Genomic DNA, 15,246 nt, shown 5'->3' with positions numbered 1-15,246 from the left:
TTAAATGGGTGTCCTCTTTCCTCCAGAATCGGGGACAGCGTGTGTGAGGGGAGGGATGGTTTCCGAGAGATCTCCGCTAACTTGCGGGGTCCCGCAGGGAGCTATTCTATCTCCTCTATTATTTAACATCTATATGCGACCGCTTTCCCGACTGGTGCAGAGCTTTGGGCTTGAGTGCCACCAGTATGCTGATGACACTCAACTCATTCTGAGGATGGAGGGCCGGCTGGACTCCGTACCCGAAAATTTCCATCAGTGCCTTGAGGCCGTTACTGGATGGTTGCGTGCCAGCAGGTTGAGGGTGAATCCAGCGAAGACGGAGATCCTTTGGCTGGGCCGTCCGGGTGGGAGGGAGATCCAACTGCCTACCCTGGATGGCGAGACACTACGTCTGTCATCTTCTGTAAAAAGTCTTGGTGTCTTATTGGACCCTCTGCTCACAATGGAGGTCCAGGTCTCTGCCATGAGCAGATCTGCGTTTTTCCATCTGTGTCAGGCTAGGCGACTGGCTCCCTACCTATCTAGGAATGACCTGGCTACGGTGATCCAGGCGATGGTCATCTCGAGGCTTGACTACTGTAACACCCTCTACATTGGCCTTCCTTTGTCAGTGATCCAGAAACTGAAGCTGGTGCAAAATGCGGCGGCTCGTTTTCGGTGTCGTATCACCCCAATTCTACAACAGCTGCACTGGCTTCCGATTGAGTACCGGATCACTTTCAAGGTGCTGGTACTAACCTTTAAGGCCTTATATGGTCTGGGGCTGGCATACCTGAGGGCCCGCTTATCCCCCTACCAACCCCAGAGATTACTTCGTTCTGAAGACCAAAATTTGCTTGAAGTCCCCAACATCCGGACTTACCATCTGTCCTCTACTAGACAGAGAGCCTTCTCAATTGTGGCCCCTTATTTATGGAATGCCTTGCTAGTTGAAACCCGAACCATCCGAGAGCTACTTGCTTTTCGGAAAACCTGTAAAACCTTTCTTTTCCGACAAGCTTTTGATGGGTGAATAACTCGGGACTATGTCTGTTCTCATTTTTATTGTATTTTAAAGTTGGTTGTATTGTTTTTAATCTACTGCTGTAAACCACCCCGAGCCAAATTGGGAGTGGCAGTATACAAGTCAAATCAATCAATCAATCAATCAATAAAATAGTTACACAGCGATTTTCCAAAATGGCAACTCCCCACTTGCTGGGTGGTGTGTTCGTTGCCCGGAGAGATTAGGAAAGCCCCTACCTTAAAAAACTTTAAAAAGAATCTCAAGACCTGGCTCTGCCGCTGCACTTTTGGAGAGTAGCCATACAACCTTATGCTACTGCTCGCCTCAAAGCTTTTGTCCTTGGAGTACACCTCCCCCTTGTACGAAGGCCTGTTTTCTACCCCGTTTCCCTATGAGCTCTCCCTTGCAACTAATCTGCTCCTTTTATCTCACCCTGAGTTTTTAAAATCATTTTATTATACATGCGGCCCGCTCACTGTTATTGTAATTGTTCATTGCATTCTTATGTTTTGCTTTCATTGCTTATTGTATTCATCATGTTTTTGTATTTTACTGTTGTTGCTTGCGTTTCGGTTTTTATTTTATTGTATTTTACTGTATTGTAATTTGCTGTTTGGGCTTGGCCTCATGTAAGCTGCCCTGAGTCCCCGTTGGGGGAGATGGTGGCGGGGTATAAATAAAGATTATTATTATTATTATTATTATTATTATTATTATTATTCAATAGCAGAATGAGGTTGCCCTGGAATTGGAGTCTGACCACATCTGAATGGACAATGCCAGTTCTTGGCTGCAGTGTATGATGGGGAATCATCACCTCTTTCATCCCATCAAATGTCTCCTTTGGTGTGCGGCCTTTCAAATAAAGGAACTTGATGACTACGCTTGTATTCCACTGGGTCCATTATCAAACCTCACACCACGTTCTGAGTTGTAAATTGGCACGTAACCATTAGAGATGTATATATTACACATGTGCAGTTTCAGTATCCTGTGATAAAATAGAAGTGGGTCAGGGGAAATCTTTAATGAACGCCCCTCGTATCTTATTAAAAAAATTAATACCCAGAAATATGTTGGCTTTGTTAACAACAAGGAACAGAACCCGAGTGAATACCAAGAGTCCAGTGTACTCATTTGCACTTGTTTACAGGAATATAGTAATAGGAAACTACCGTCACCAGCAAATTATTTTTATTCCTTACTTCTTTATCTGGCTCCGCACTATCTTTATCTTTTTCAGATCGTTCTGCTGACGCTTTAATCACATTCTCCTCACTTCCTGTGGCCTAAAGAAAGAAAATGTGTATATATTTAATCTTTGAAATGTTTAGTATTATTTTTCTTATAACTCTCTAAAAAATTAATCCAGACAGAGAGGTCAAATATGGATATGTAATTCTGGTCTCAAGGTTTGCATTGTGAACCACTACTATTAAAAACTGGGAATAAATTCAGTTTGTATGGCATGGTCCAATTAAAAAAAAATCTCTTGATGACAAAATGTTCAAAATAATTCAGTGATATGATGACTAACATTTCAGAAAACAAATGGCCATACGCAAGTTGGAAATTGTTTCTTCAGCTATTTTTGTTATTTGATTTATTAATATGCTGCCATTTCCCCATTAATGGAACTCAGTTCACAACTTATTAAAACAGTAATTTGAAATTAAAAAATCAGTGAAAGATATAAATATAATACATAACTACCCTAATATAATGATAATATATTTTCCGTTTATCTGATGTTTGCCTTACAAAATATCAGTGTGATTTATCAATTTCCTGTAAATACTACAGATATTGAGGGGGGGGGGGGAATGGGTTTCCTGAATATAAACTAAAATTAAGTTTAGACAATGTACACATTTAGAAATACACAAAATTGTTAAGCATAGTTTCTAGCAATAGTCAATTTCCATGCTTTAAAAAATGCTTTACCTTTCTATCTTTGGCTTTTCCTTGTTCTCGTGACTGCTCCGTGTCTCTGCCTCGCTCTTTTCGTTTGTCTTTTTCTCTATCCTTTCCCTTTTCTCTGACCTTCTCGTGTTCTTTATCCTTCTCCCTACCCCTTTCTCTTTCCCTGTCTTTTTCTCTTAGTCTGTCTTTTTCTCTTCCTCCATCATGTTGTTTCCTTTCTCTATCCCTTTCTTTGTCATGTTCCTCTTTAGCTCCTTCTCCTTTTTCTCTGTCCCTGATCTTTTCTGTCTCTCTGCCCTGTTTGGAAGATCTGTTCTTAGTTTTCTCTCTTTCATGCTTTTCCCTGTCTTTAAAACGATCTTTTTCAGGATTCTTTTGATGGTTTGTATATTCTTTAGGTTTGTCGCTTTCTTTTTCTTTTCTCTTGCTCTCTTCCTCTTTGAACTCTTCTTTGGATTTTTGGTCTTGGCGTGGGCCTCTTTCTTTTATTTCGGAGTCACCTCTTCCCTAAATAAAATAGAAAAATATTAAACTGCAAATAACATTTCCCCTTGTTTTCCATGTAACAAGAAAAAAAGTTCCTTTATCTAAAAGATGGCTCACAGCACCTCTTTATGGGATCGATAGTCTTCTGATCTAGATTCTTTATTTTGGGATTTAGAAGATGACGAAGTATTTCCTTTGAGATCTGCTTTCTCTCCAGCAAGAACTTTTTGAACAGCTTCATCACTGGATAGCTATAAAGAGAAAATGCAAGCAAAAATGTACTGTATAGTTTAAACTCACAACAGCAATGTCTGTTTCTGTAACACACATGCTGATGCTTTAAAACAAGAATAAAACAAGAATAAAAATTCCAGCTACCTCTAGCTACCTCCAGCTAGTCCTGAATTTCTTTCAGGACTACAGCCAAAACCATGCCTACCATGGAGTACACTGAATTCAGTGTAACTTACTTCTAGATAAACACACATGCCACTAGGCTGCAGATTTCCCCTGCATTACCACTATCTAGCACTATCCCATAGAGGAATACAGTGCCCCTATCCTGTCATATATATAATCTTCAAATTAAAGACTACAATGAGGCTTTAGTGTTTCTAGTATCTCAGTATGGAGTTCCAGGCTTTCAAATATTCCTGTTCATGTTTTCTTTTATGTCTGTTTCTCAGCTATCCAAAGCATGTGTGTTTGTGTGTGTATATATATATTTCTGTATGTGTGTGTGTGTATATATATTTCTGTATGTGAGTGTGTGTGAAGAGAAGACTAGAGTGAGTGTGGCGTACAAAGCCTAGTGAATCAAACCAAACACAGGTAGGTGCCTACCTAAGGGCACTGTGTATTTGTATACACTGTGGCAATAAAAGCTGCACAGAAATGTTTCTTTGCAGCCAATATTGGGTCCGCAAGGAACCATTTGGCGGAGCTGTTCCGAGTAGTCAGAGGGTTATTAAATCCCGTCTCCCAAGATGGGATCTGTGAAGGAGTTGTTAAACTGCTGCCACCAATTGTAACGATGACCGTTTTAATGCCACCGAATGCCACCAATTGTGAAGGTGCGCGTGGTAAAGCACCCACTGCCACCTAATCTATGAGGGAAGTCGGGCAATGATCAATATCAACCTAGGAGCTATTTTATAAAGGGACTGTTAATTACAGAAGGCTTTATTCACTTGATAGTGTAGCGTTTACTTTCTTGGCTTGACTTTACTATTGCAGGCTGTTCAACTTAGGAGAAACTGTATCAGGCAAGGCTTGAGGAAAACAGTAACAAGTTTATTTTAACAGGAGTATAACAATGTATAACTGTTCTTCAAAAGAGGCACAAATCTTGATGGATACATTGGAAAGGTTTCATGAGTAAACTCAGGCAAACACTTCATAAGGTTTCACAGCTGGCACAACAGGCTTAAACCCAGCCAAACCTTGATTCTTAATTCAGAATCAACAACCCCCTGTACCGGGTCCTTCTCTGCAACCACTTGGTCAACAATTGATTCCCTGAATCTCCACCAAAAGATTCAGTCCACTCAGTAGCTCGCTGGCGTACTGACTAATTCCCTGTTTCTCCCACTAGAGAAATCAGTCCCTTCCTGTAGCTCACCGGCTTACAACTGGCTTTTTAAAACAGCTACCTCCTGAAGAGGCCGTTAGCTCCGCCCCTGTTGCTATGGCAACTCAGCTAACACAAAGCCACCCTCTCCCACAAAACATAATCTCCCATACTTACCATCCCTAAACCACTGTCCAAACTACACATAACCAAAGAAATAAAATTTACACATCGTCACAGGATCCCTGACAACTTGGTAGCCTGTTGTGAAGCATTTGCTCAGTTATTTGCAGACTAAGACACTATGATTTGCTCTGCCTTGGACTCCATCTCTGAGGATATAACATGAGCACCTGCATGTCTAGTTTTGATGGATTCATTTCAATTGGTGCAGCTCAAGGATGTGGACAAGAACCTTGAAGAGGTGAGAGTGAGCACATAGATCCTAGACCTCTGCCCACTGTGGCAATAAAAGCTGCACAGAAATGTTTCTTTGCAGCCAATATTGGGTCTGCAAGGAACCATTTGGCGGAGCTGTTCTGAGTAGTCAGAGGGTTATTAAATCCCGTCTCCCAAGATGGGATCCCTGACAACTTGGTAGCCCGTTGTGAAGCATTTGCTCATTTATTTGCAGACAAAGTCACTATGATTTGCTCTGGCTTGGACTCCATCTCTGAGGATGTAACATGAGCACCTGCATGTCCAGTTTTGATGGATTCATTTCAATTGGTGCAGCTCAAGGATGTGGACAAGATCTTTGAAGAGGTGAGAGTGAGCACATAGATCCTAGACCTCTGCCCATCCTGGCTGATAAAGAAAGCCAGAGGGAGATTGGCAGGGTGGGTGAAGATGGTGGTTAACACTTCCTTAGAGGAAGGCAAGTTTCCAGCCAGCTTAAAAGAAGCTGGAATAAAACCGCTGTTGAAAAAAAACATCATTGGACCCTATCTAGGCATTATGTTCTCTTCATCTGGTGCTTGGGCTAACCACATTACTCATAGTATACAAAGAGCAATGAAAGCAGCAGGTTCCATTAAAAAGCTGTACCATCATAGATACCCAGGCACAATCAGACCTGCCCTGGAAGTCTTTAAGACAAAAATAATGCCAACACTTATATTTGGGGCCGAAATTTGGGGGCACATCAATTTGGCCAAGATCGAAGCCTTCCAAGTTAAGCAGCTTCACACCATCCTGGGCCTTTCCAGAACAACGCTGATGGCAGCAGTAAGGATGGAGCTAGGAATGCCCCCAGTAAAAGCTCAAATCTTAATGAGACAGTTTAATTATTGATCAAAAGTAAACTGTCTGAATCCCAGTAGACTTCCTTGCCTATGTCTAGAGCAGTGGTTCTCAACCTGTGGGTTCCCAGATGTTTTGGCCTTCAACTCCCAGCAATCCTAACAGCTGGTAAACTTGCTGGGATTTCTGGGAGTTGTAGGTCAAAACACCTGGGGACCCACAGGTTGAGAACCACTGGTCTAGAGGATCAAGTCCAGCATGACCTAAAGTCATCATGGATAGTGGCTCTAAATAATGAGTTGGCTAAAATTGACCTGCCTCTACAATTTCTGAACGATCTAGGTCCTAAGCAAAACAAGTGTTCATGTAACGCACTTGAGATATCTATGCTCAGCTGGCCCTCACAAGCATAGGTAGGTCTTCTGCCACAAGGTTTTTGGCTTCCCACAAAGGGAATATTCATTTAGAACACTATCTAACTACTCCACTTCCACTACCCTTAAGAAGAATATATACTAGGGCTAGCTTTGAACAACTTGGTATTATGATGCAAACTGGGTGTTACTGTAGCATCCCAAGAAGTAAGAGATTCTGCATATGGGGAGAACAAACTGTGGAAGATATTGAACATTTCTTAATTGACTGTCCAGCATATACTGAATTGCGAGACAGATATTTACATCCAATATAATCCAACTGCAGGTCCCCCAATAGAAATGATCTTCTGACATCCCTCTTGCAAGGACAGGAAAGATCCACCATAATCAGAGTAAGCCTTTTTATTCTGAAAGCTATCAAGAAAAGAGCAGATTTCCTGAAAGAAGAACCAGGAAAATAAGACTCTGACTGTAAACAGAAGGTCAGCTGCTGTCCTCACCTTTTTGCCTGTGTTGTATTTTGAAATTGTCACATGACTGGTCAAATAAATAAATAATTATTGGACCCCACCCAATTGAATAACTTTTGGCCAGTTTCCAATCTCCCCTTTTTGGGCAACGTGTGGTTGCCTTCCAACTTCAGGTGTTCTTGGAAGACACTGATTATCTAGACCGGGCACAGACTTGCTTGGACATGGTACCGAAACAGCCTTCGTCGCCTTAGATTATCTATGCTGGGAGCTGGACAGGGGAGTGTGTGCCTGCTGGACCTCTCAGCAGCCTTAGATACCGTTGACCACGGTATCCTTCTGGAACGTTGCTGGGGAACACCTGCTTGACCTCACAATCATTGACTTCTGGAGTCTTGCAGTGATCAGTATTGTCCCCTATGTTGTTTAACATTTACATGAAGCCACTGGGAGAGATTATCCGGAGTTTTGGAGTGAGTTGTCATTTGTACGCAGATAATGTTCATCTCTATCACTCCTTCCCATCTGTTACTAAAGAGGTATTCAGGTCCTGAACTGGTGCTTGGCAGGTGTAACAGTCTAGATGAGGACAAACAAATTGAAATTGAATCCAGACAAGACAGAGGTCCTCCTGGTCAGTTGCAAGGCCAAGCACAGGCATAGAATTACAGCCTGTGCTGGACGAGGACACACTCCCCTTGAAGACACAGGATCACAGTTTGGTAGTGATCCTGGATTCACTGCTGAGCTTGGAACCCCATGTCTCGAGCTTGGAACCCCATGTGCAAAAGGGGAGCTTTTGCACAATTAAAACTTGTGCGCCACGCTGGTCCACACTCTCTGCCATGCTGGCCCACACTCTCATTACATCCTGAATAGATTACTGCAATGCACTCTATGTGGGGTTGCCTTTGAAGACTGTTCGGAAGCTCCAACTACTTCAATGGATGGCAGCCTGGTTGCTCCCCGGAGTGGCATACAGAGAGCACACAACCCATCTGCTATGCCAGTTCCACTGGTTGCTAATCTACTACCGAGCACAATTCAAAGTGCTGGCTTTAGCCTATAAAGCCTTGAACAGTTCTGGCCCAGCTTACCTGTCTGAACATATTTCCTGCTATGAACTATCGTGAAGTCTAAGATTGATGGGAGAGTCTCTGCTGTCAGTCTCACCATCCTCACAAGCGCGACTGGTGGAGATGAGAGACAGGGTTTTCTCAGTGGTGGCCCCTCGTCCATGGAACTCTCTACCCATTAGATTGGTCCCCTCCCTCTTGACCTTTAGAATGAAACTCAAAACCTGGTTGTGGGACCAAGAGTTTGAACAGTGGAGGCAACAATTTAGAATGAGACTGAATTTGTGTGAATGACAATGGACTGACCTGGACTATGATATCAAACCTGTGTGACTTAAACAATGTTTTTTTAGTAATTCTATGTTTTAATTGCTTTTATCATTTATTACTGTTGTTGGCATTGAATGAATGCCTGTTGTGAAACTGCCCTGAATCCCCCTCCAGGGGTGAGAAGGATGGGATACAAATATGCAAAATAAATAAATATATGGCTGGAGTTACACTTTAGAAATGTACCTGTTCCCACTTACATATAAAATTCCACTTAAGAACAAACAAACATACAAAACCTGTCTTGTTTCTAAGTAACTGCTTACTGCTCTCCACCAACTTGCCTTTCCATCAGCTTAACAAAAAATATTTGGACATATCAGACTTCCACGATTACAGAAATACACTAAGATTCTACCTCATTAAGACAGCATTTAGCAATTGCTTGAAGTAGTTCATTGGTCCTTTCAGGTTCATGCCCAGCAACAATACGTGCCGGTTTCACTGCCAGTGGCTCTCCTGTCACCATGATGACCACATCAATTGCCTTTTGAAGGAAACTGATTTTTGCATCTTTGTCCTGTAGAACAATATAGTTTTAGGTAACATTTTCTAGATTTTTCTATAAATTACAATCTAAATGTGACATAATCTTTAATTTAAGAATATAGCAACTATTTAGCATTTTTGAAACAGTCCTTCAGTCATTACATTCATCTTTAAGAGACTGATGTGTGCATGTATGAGAAATACTTCTTAAATAAAAAAACCTAAAGAAATAATGACAATGCAGACATACCTTGACATTATCAGATTTCATCTCTGCTTCTGTGTATAATCCTTTCATGAAACCGGTTGATCTAATTACCTTTGAAACAATAAAAAGAGTATTACGTTTCTGGGTTTCCTAGGTACTGTGGTTTTGGACATATATTCATGCTCCCATAAGGATTATAATGTTTACATATTTACCACTTTTTAACAAGATTTCAGATACATTCCAGTTGTCTAATGTAAGTATCTGCCAAAACTTTCTCTGTAAGCTATCTGATATGGAGAGTTTTCCGATGTGTTTTTTTATGGACCTGTATCATACTTGTGCCCATTAGCTAGAACTTTTTTTTCTTTACTGGAAGCAGGGGACCAGTACCATACCCAGCATATACGTCCATAGAAACCACTCTGAGTAGCACTGTTCCAACCTATAAATCATTAAATTGGGAAAAAAGCTATAAGCTTTCCAAGTACAGGCAATCCCCTGGTTACAAACAAAAAAGATTATATAGGTTTGTTCTCAAGTTGAATTTGTATGTAAGTCAGAACAGGTACATTTTGAAAGTAACGGAATGTCGGTGGACAGGAAAAGAGATTTAAATATGGGCTCAAAGCCAACCTTAAAAACTCTGGCATAGACACTGAGAACTGGGAAGCCCTGGCCTGTGAGCGTTCCAGCTGGAGGTCAGCTGTGACCAGCAGTGCTGCAGAATTTGAAGAGGCATGAATGGAGGGCGAGAGAAATGTGCCAAGAGGAAGGCGCATCAAGCCAATCCCGACTGGGACCGCCTTCCACCTGGAAACCAATGCCCTCACTGCGGGAGATGATGCAGATCAAGAATAGGGCTCCATAGACACCCACTGACCCACCCTGGAGGATTATCCTACTCAGACAACGAGGGATCGCCTAAGTAAGTAAGTAAACATTTAGCTTTGGACAGTATAGGGACGGGTTAACAACAACCCTGTGGCAGGCCTGTAGCCAGGATTTTGATTCTGGGGAGGGGGGGGTGGAGCTGAGTCTGAGTGAAAGAGGGTCTACCCTAGCAAACCTTTTGTATCGTTACCCCAATACCCCCATGCATATGGGATATCTTGAGCATGGTGATCAGATCATGATATGAATAAACATAACAGTTCAAATAATGTACCAGTAAGGCCTTCTCCATGCAGTCATGCCGGCCACATGACCTTGGAGGTGTCTACAGACAATGCTGGCTCTTCGGTTTAGAAATGGAGATGAGCACCACACCCCAGAGTCAGACATGACTGGACTTAATGTCAGGGGACTACCTTTACCTTTAAGGCCTTCTCACGGACCACCATAAGAATTTCCGGGGGGGGGGGGGCTGGTACATGCCCCCCAGGTACATGCCTGCCCTGTGGTGTTTGTTTTGTTGTCTGTGCCTCTGTTCAGAAGATTTCATTACACTTTCTGCCCTGTGAGAATTGGATTCAGAAAAATGTGGCTTGATGCAGAAACAAGGATTGGTGAGGAAACTTCAATGGATACATCTTTTCTTTCTTTTAAGGGTGAATTTCCCTTCCCAGGGGTAGATTTCTCTCACTTTCTGTTGTCTCACCCCTGTTCTTAACGATGAGTCATTTGTAAGTAAGATATTTGTAACTTGGGGGTTGCCCGTATAACAACAACAACAACAACAACAACTTCTTTGTATCCCGCCCTCTCTCCCAGGAGGGACTCAGGGTGGTTTACAACATAAAGTGGCAAACATTCAAGCACAGGAAAACAATAAACAACTGTAAAAAGATGAGAACATATTAAACAACGATCTATATAAATAAAAATGAAATGTTGGTTTGTGGGATTAACATAACTCAAAAACCACTGGACGAATTGACACCAAATTTGGCCACAAGACACCTCTCAAGCCAATGAGTGACCATCACTCACAAAAACACTGAAAAACACAGCACGAGAGTCTTAAAATGCATTTTTAAAAAAACATAGCACATGCACAAAACCACATATATAAACATATACACATGTATATACAAGCAAGACACATATACACAGACTGGGCCACAGCAATGCGTGGCAGGGGACAGCTAGTTCCAGAATATCAAGGCAGAAAATCCCATAATATCTGCTTTGAGCTGGGTTATCTGAGTCCACACTCAGATAATGTGGGATTTTCTGCCTTGATATTCTGGGATAAAGGGCTGTGTGGAAGGGTCCTCTGATTCCCATGCCTAAACAGGAGTTTGAACCCTGGCCTTCTGAGAGTCTTAGGGCCCTTCCTCACTGCCATATATCCACAAATATCAAGACAGGAAATCTCAAAATATCTGCTTTGAACTGGGTTATCTGAGTCCACACTCAGCTAGTCTATATATATAAAAATGTAATGTTTGTTTGTGGGATTAACAGAACTCAAAAATCGCTGGACGAATTGACACCAAATTTGGACACAAGACACCTAACAACCCAATGTATGTTCTTCACTAAAAAAAATTGATTTTCTCATTTGGGAGTTGTAGTTGCTGGGATTTATAGTTCACCTACAATCAAAGAGCATTCTGAACTCCGCCAATGATGGAATTGAACCAAACGTAGCACACAGGACTCCCATAACCAACACAAAACACCAGAAGGGTTTGGTGGGCATTGACCTTGAGTTTGGGAGTTGTAGCTCACCTACATCCAGAGAGCACTGTGGAACAATGATGGATCTGAACTAAACTTGGCACAAATATTCCGTATGCCCAAATATGAACACAGATGGAGTTTGGGGGAAATAGACCTTGACATCTGGGAGTTGTAGTTACTGGGATTTATAGTTCACCTACAATCAAAGAGCATTCTGAACCCCATGAACGACAGAATCGGGGCAAACTTCCCACACAGAACCCCCATGACCAACAGAAAATACTTAAGGCCATCCAGTCGAACTCCCTTCACCAAGACAAGAAAACGTAATCAAAGCCCTCCTGACAAAGAGCCATCCAGCCATAGAGATAGATAGATAGATATGATTCTCTCTCTCACACACAGATATAGTATCATAGATTTGAAAGGGACCCCTAGAGAAGGACAATGATATGTCACATGTAGGCAAACCAGATAACCATCACATTAACACTGACAAAGAAACAGCAAGAAATAGTGTTTACCCACAAGTATAAAGAAATTACATATATTAGAAACCAACACTTTCGAATTACTTTATTTTCCAGATCACCAGACTGGGCCACAGCAACGTATGGCAGGGTGCTACCAGTATGCAGACAATACCCAGCTACTCTTGCGTCTCGAACCTGGGACAACCGCGATTCCTGAGAACTTTAGGCTGTGTTTGGAAGCAGTGATGAGTTGGCTGCGAGCGAGCAGACTAAAAGTGAATCCTGCAAAAACTGAGATACTCTGGCCCGGCCAGCCGCCAGAATTAATCCAGTCTCTGCCTGGTTTCGATGGGGAAGCTCTGGTTCCGTCTGCCACTGTTTAAAGCCTTGGGGTTGTGTTGGACTCATCGCTGACGATGGAGGCCCAGATCACTGCCATAAGTAAGCAGGCCTTTTTTCATCTTCGCCAGGCAAGGAAATTGGCATCCTACCTTTTGGTAGAAGCATTGGCAACGGTAATCCACGCAACAGTCACCACGAGGTTGGACTATTGCAACGCCTTATATGCCAGCCTTCCAAAGTCAACAACCCGGAAGATTTGGATGGTCCAAAATGCAGCGGCCAGGCTGCTAGCGGGATCATCTATAAGTTCCCATATTACACCGATTCTGCAACAACTGCATTGGCTACCAATAGAACATCGGATCTCTTACAAGATACCGATCCTGACATTTAGAGCTCAAAATGGCCAAGGACCTTTATATCTTAGGGACCGCCTCAATCCTTTTCTCCATCAGTGGTCACCTCGATCCACCCAGAAAAATCTCCTATACACAGAGGCGGCCCTAGGTAATTTTCAACCGTAAGCAAACAGTACTTTGCCCCCCCCCCCAACCCATCACTGATATATATTGTCTGTTCGTCATGAGAGTTCTGTGTGCCATATTTGGTTCAATTCCATCATTGGTGGAGTTCAGAATGCTCTTTGATTGTAGGTGAACTATACCTCCCAGTAACTACAACTCGCATATGTCATGGTCTATTTTCCCCCAAGAGCGCCTCAAGAGCGCCCCTGGGCAAAATCAACTATACTGCAAATGCTTACTTTGCGTAATGGGTTGAGCCACCCCTGCCTATACATACCGGGCCCTAGGGAGGTACACCTGGAAGCTACAAGGCATTGAGCTTTTTCAACCTATACTCCAATTCTGTGGAACTCATTGTCTCCATACATTAGAGCAATGTCAGAGTTGCGACCTTTTGTAAAGGCACTCAAGACTTGGCTGTTTGGTTGTGCCAACGCCAGAGATACAACTTAATGGTGTAGCATTAGAAAATGTTGACCATTTCCGCTACCTTGGCAGCCACCTCTCCACCAAAGTCAACATCGACACCGAAATACAACACCGCCTGAGCTCTGCGAGTGCAGCATTTTCCCAAATGAAGCAGAGTGTTTGAGGACTGGGACATCCGTAGGGATACCAAGGTGCTTGTCTATAAAGCTATTGTCCTCTCAGCCCAGCTCTATGCCTGCGAAACGTGGACTGTCTACAGACGTCACATGCAACTCCTGGAACGATTCCTTCAGCGCTGCCTCCGGAAAATCCTGCAAATATCTTGGGAAGACAAGCGGACAAACGTCAGCATGCTGGAAGAAGCAAAGACCACCAGCATTGAAGCGATGGTCCTCTGCCATCAACTCCGCTGGACCGGCCACGTTGTCCGGATGCCTGACCACCGTCTCCCAAAGCAGTTGCTCTACTCTGAACTTAAGAACAGAAAACGGAATGTTGGTGGTCAGGAAAAGAGATTTAAAGATGGCCTCAAAGCCAACCTTAAAATCTCTGGCATAGACACTGAGAACTGGGAAGCCCTGGCCCTTGACCGCTCCAGCTGGAGGTCAGCTGTGACCAGCAGTGCTGCAGAATTCGAGGAAGCACAAGTGGAGGGTGAAAGAGAGAAATGTGCCAGGAGGAAGGCACGTCAAGCCAACCATGACCGGGACCACCTTCCACCTGGAAACCAATGCCTTCACTGTGGGAGAAAATGCAGGTCAAGAATAGGGCTCCACAGCCACCTACAAACCCATAAAAATAGTCATCAAGGAAGACCATCTTACTCGTCCAATGAGGGATCGCCTAAGTAAGTAAGTAAGTGTGCATTTCAGTAATCAGATCTAATTTGCCAAATAGTCACTGTTGAATGTTGTTATGTTGAATGTTTTTATATTGTGTAACTGCTATTTTAGATTGTAAGTTGCTCGGAGCACCTTGGTGGAGAGCGACTAATTAAGAAATAAAGTGAAGTGAAGTATCAAATAATAATAGAACCCGACAGCAAATAAACAACCATTGCTAAAATACATAGTTAGACAATCTGTAATTAAAACGGGTCAATAATTAAAAGGGGTCACAGAAACCTGTCTTGGACAAAAAGGGGTCATGAGTGGAGAAGGTTTATGAGGCCCTGGCCCAATCATGAACAGTGATTGTGAACAACAAACTCTTATCTATTTCTACACTAGTGACGACCCAAGAGCGTTTTCATAACCATCTCCACTGCTCCACTGCATGGAGACTGTGGGCACTCCTCTTCCTGGCTTGCAGTCCCAACGCCTGCATTCTGTGAGGGCCAAGGCCTCCCTCTGGTCGCCTAGCAACGGGGCACGCGCGCAGCCCCCCTCCCCTCGCGCCCCTTCCCTCCCTCCCTCCCTCCCTCCCTCCCTCCTCGGGCCTGACCTCCCCGATCACGTCGTGCAGGTAGCGGAAGGGGGGCTTGCTGAGGAGGCGCTCCGTGAGGGGCGGCTTCCGTATCACTCGACCCAGCAGCTCCTGCGTCCGCCGCACCATGGAGCCCTGCATGGCGGCGCCCCGACTGCCCGGACCGGACCAGGCCCCTCGCAAACTCCCGGCGCGCCCCGCGCCCGCCCGCCTGCCTTCCTTCCTCCGCCGCCGTTGCTACCCAACTC

At 43.5% G+C, this 15,246-nt stretch overlaps 1 protein-coding gene across 4 annotated transcripts in view; it reads right to left on the bottom strand.

Annotated features, from left to right (window-relative positions):
* The window catches only part of TRAF3IP1 (TRAF3 interacting protein 1), a 47,010-nt gene extending 31,767 nt beyond the window's left edge, over window positions 1-15,243 (bottom strand). For 2 of the 4 annotated variants that reach the window (XM_067469867.1, XM_067469872.1), the window contains exons 1-6: window positions 15,017-15,243; window positions 9,220-9,288; window positions 8,839-9,000; window positions 3,538-3,666; window positions 2,951-3,436; window positions 2,212-2,295 (exon numbers count right to left, since the gene is read on the bottom strand). In XM_067469867.1, coding sequence (XP_067325968.1) covers window positions 2,212-2,295; window positions 2,951-3,436; window positions 3,538-3,666; window positions 8,839-9,000; window positions 9,220-9,288; window positions 15,017-15,139 — 1,053 coding nt within the window. In that variant the 5' untranslated portion in view covers window positions 15,140-15,243. Of the gene's footprint in view, window positions 1-2,211; window positions 2,296-2,950; window positions 3,437-3,537; window positions 3,667-8,838; window positions 9,001-9,219; window positions 9,289-13,634; window positions 13,825-15,016 lie in introns of those variants that run through there. The other 2 variants (XM_067469874.1, XM_067469870.1) reach the window with 2 other exon arrangements.
* Window positions 15,244-15,246: the final 3 nt, after the last annotated feature.

Source organism: Anolis sagrei, chromosome 1 (genome assembly GCF_037176765.1).
Source record: "Anolis sagrei isolate rAnoSag1 chromosome 1, rAnoSag1.mat, whole genome shotgun sequence".
NCBI classification, from domain to species: Eukaryota; Metazoa; Chordata; class Lepidosauria; order Squamata; family Dactyloidae; genus Anolis; species Anolis sagrei.
Note: the sequence above shows the minus strand (reverse complement) of the source record. Positions and strands in the feature narration are given on the sequence as shown.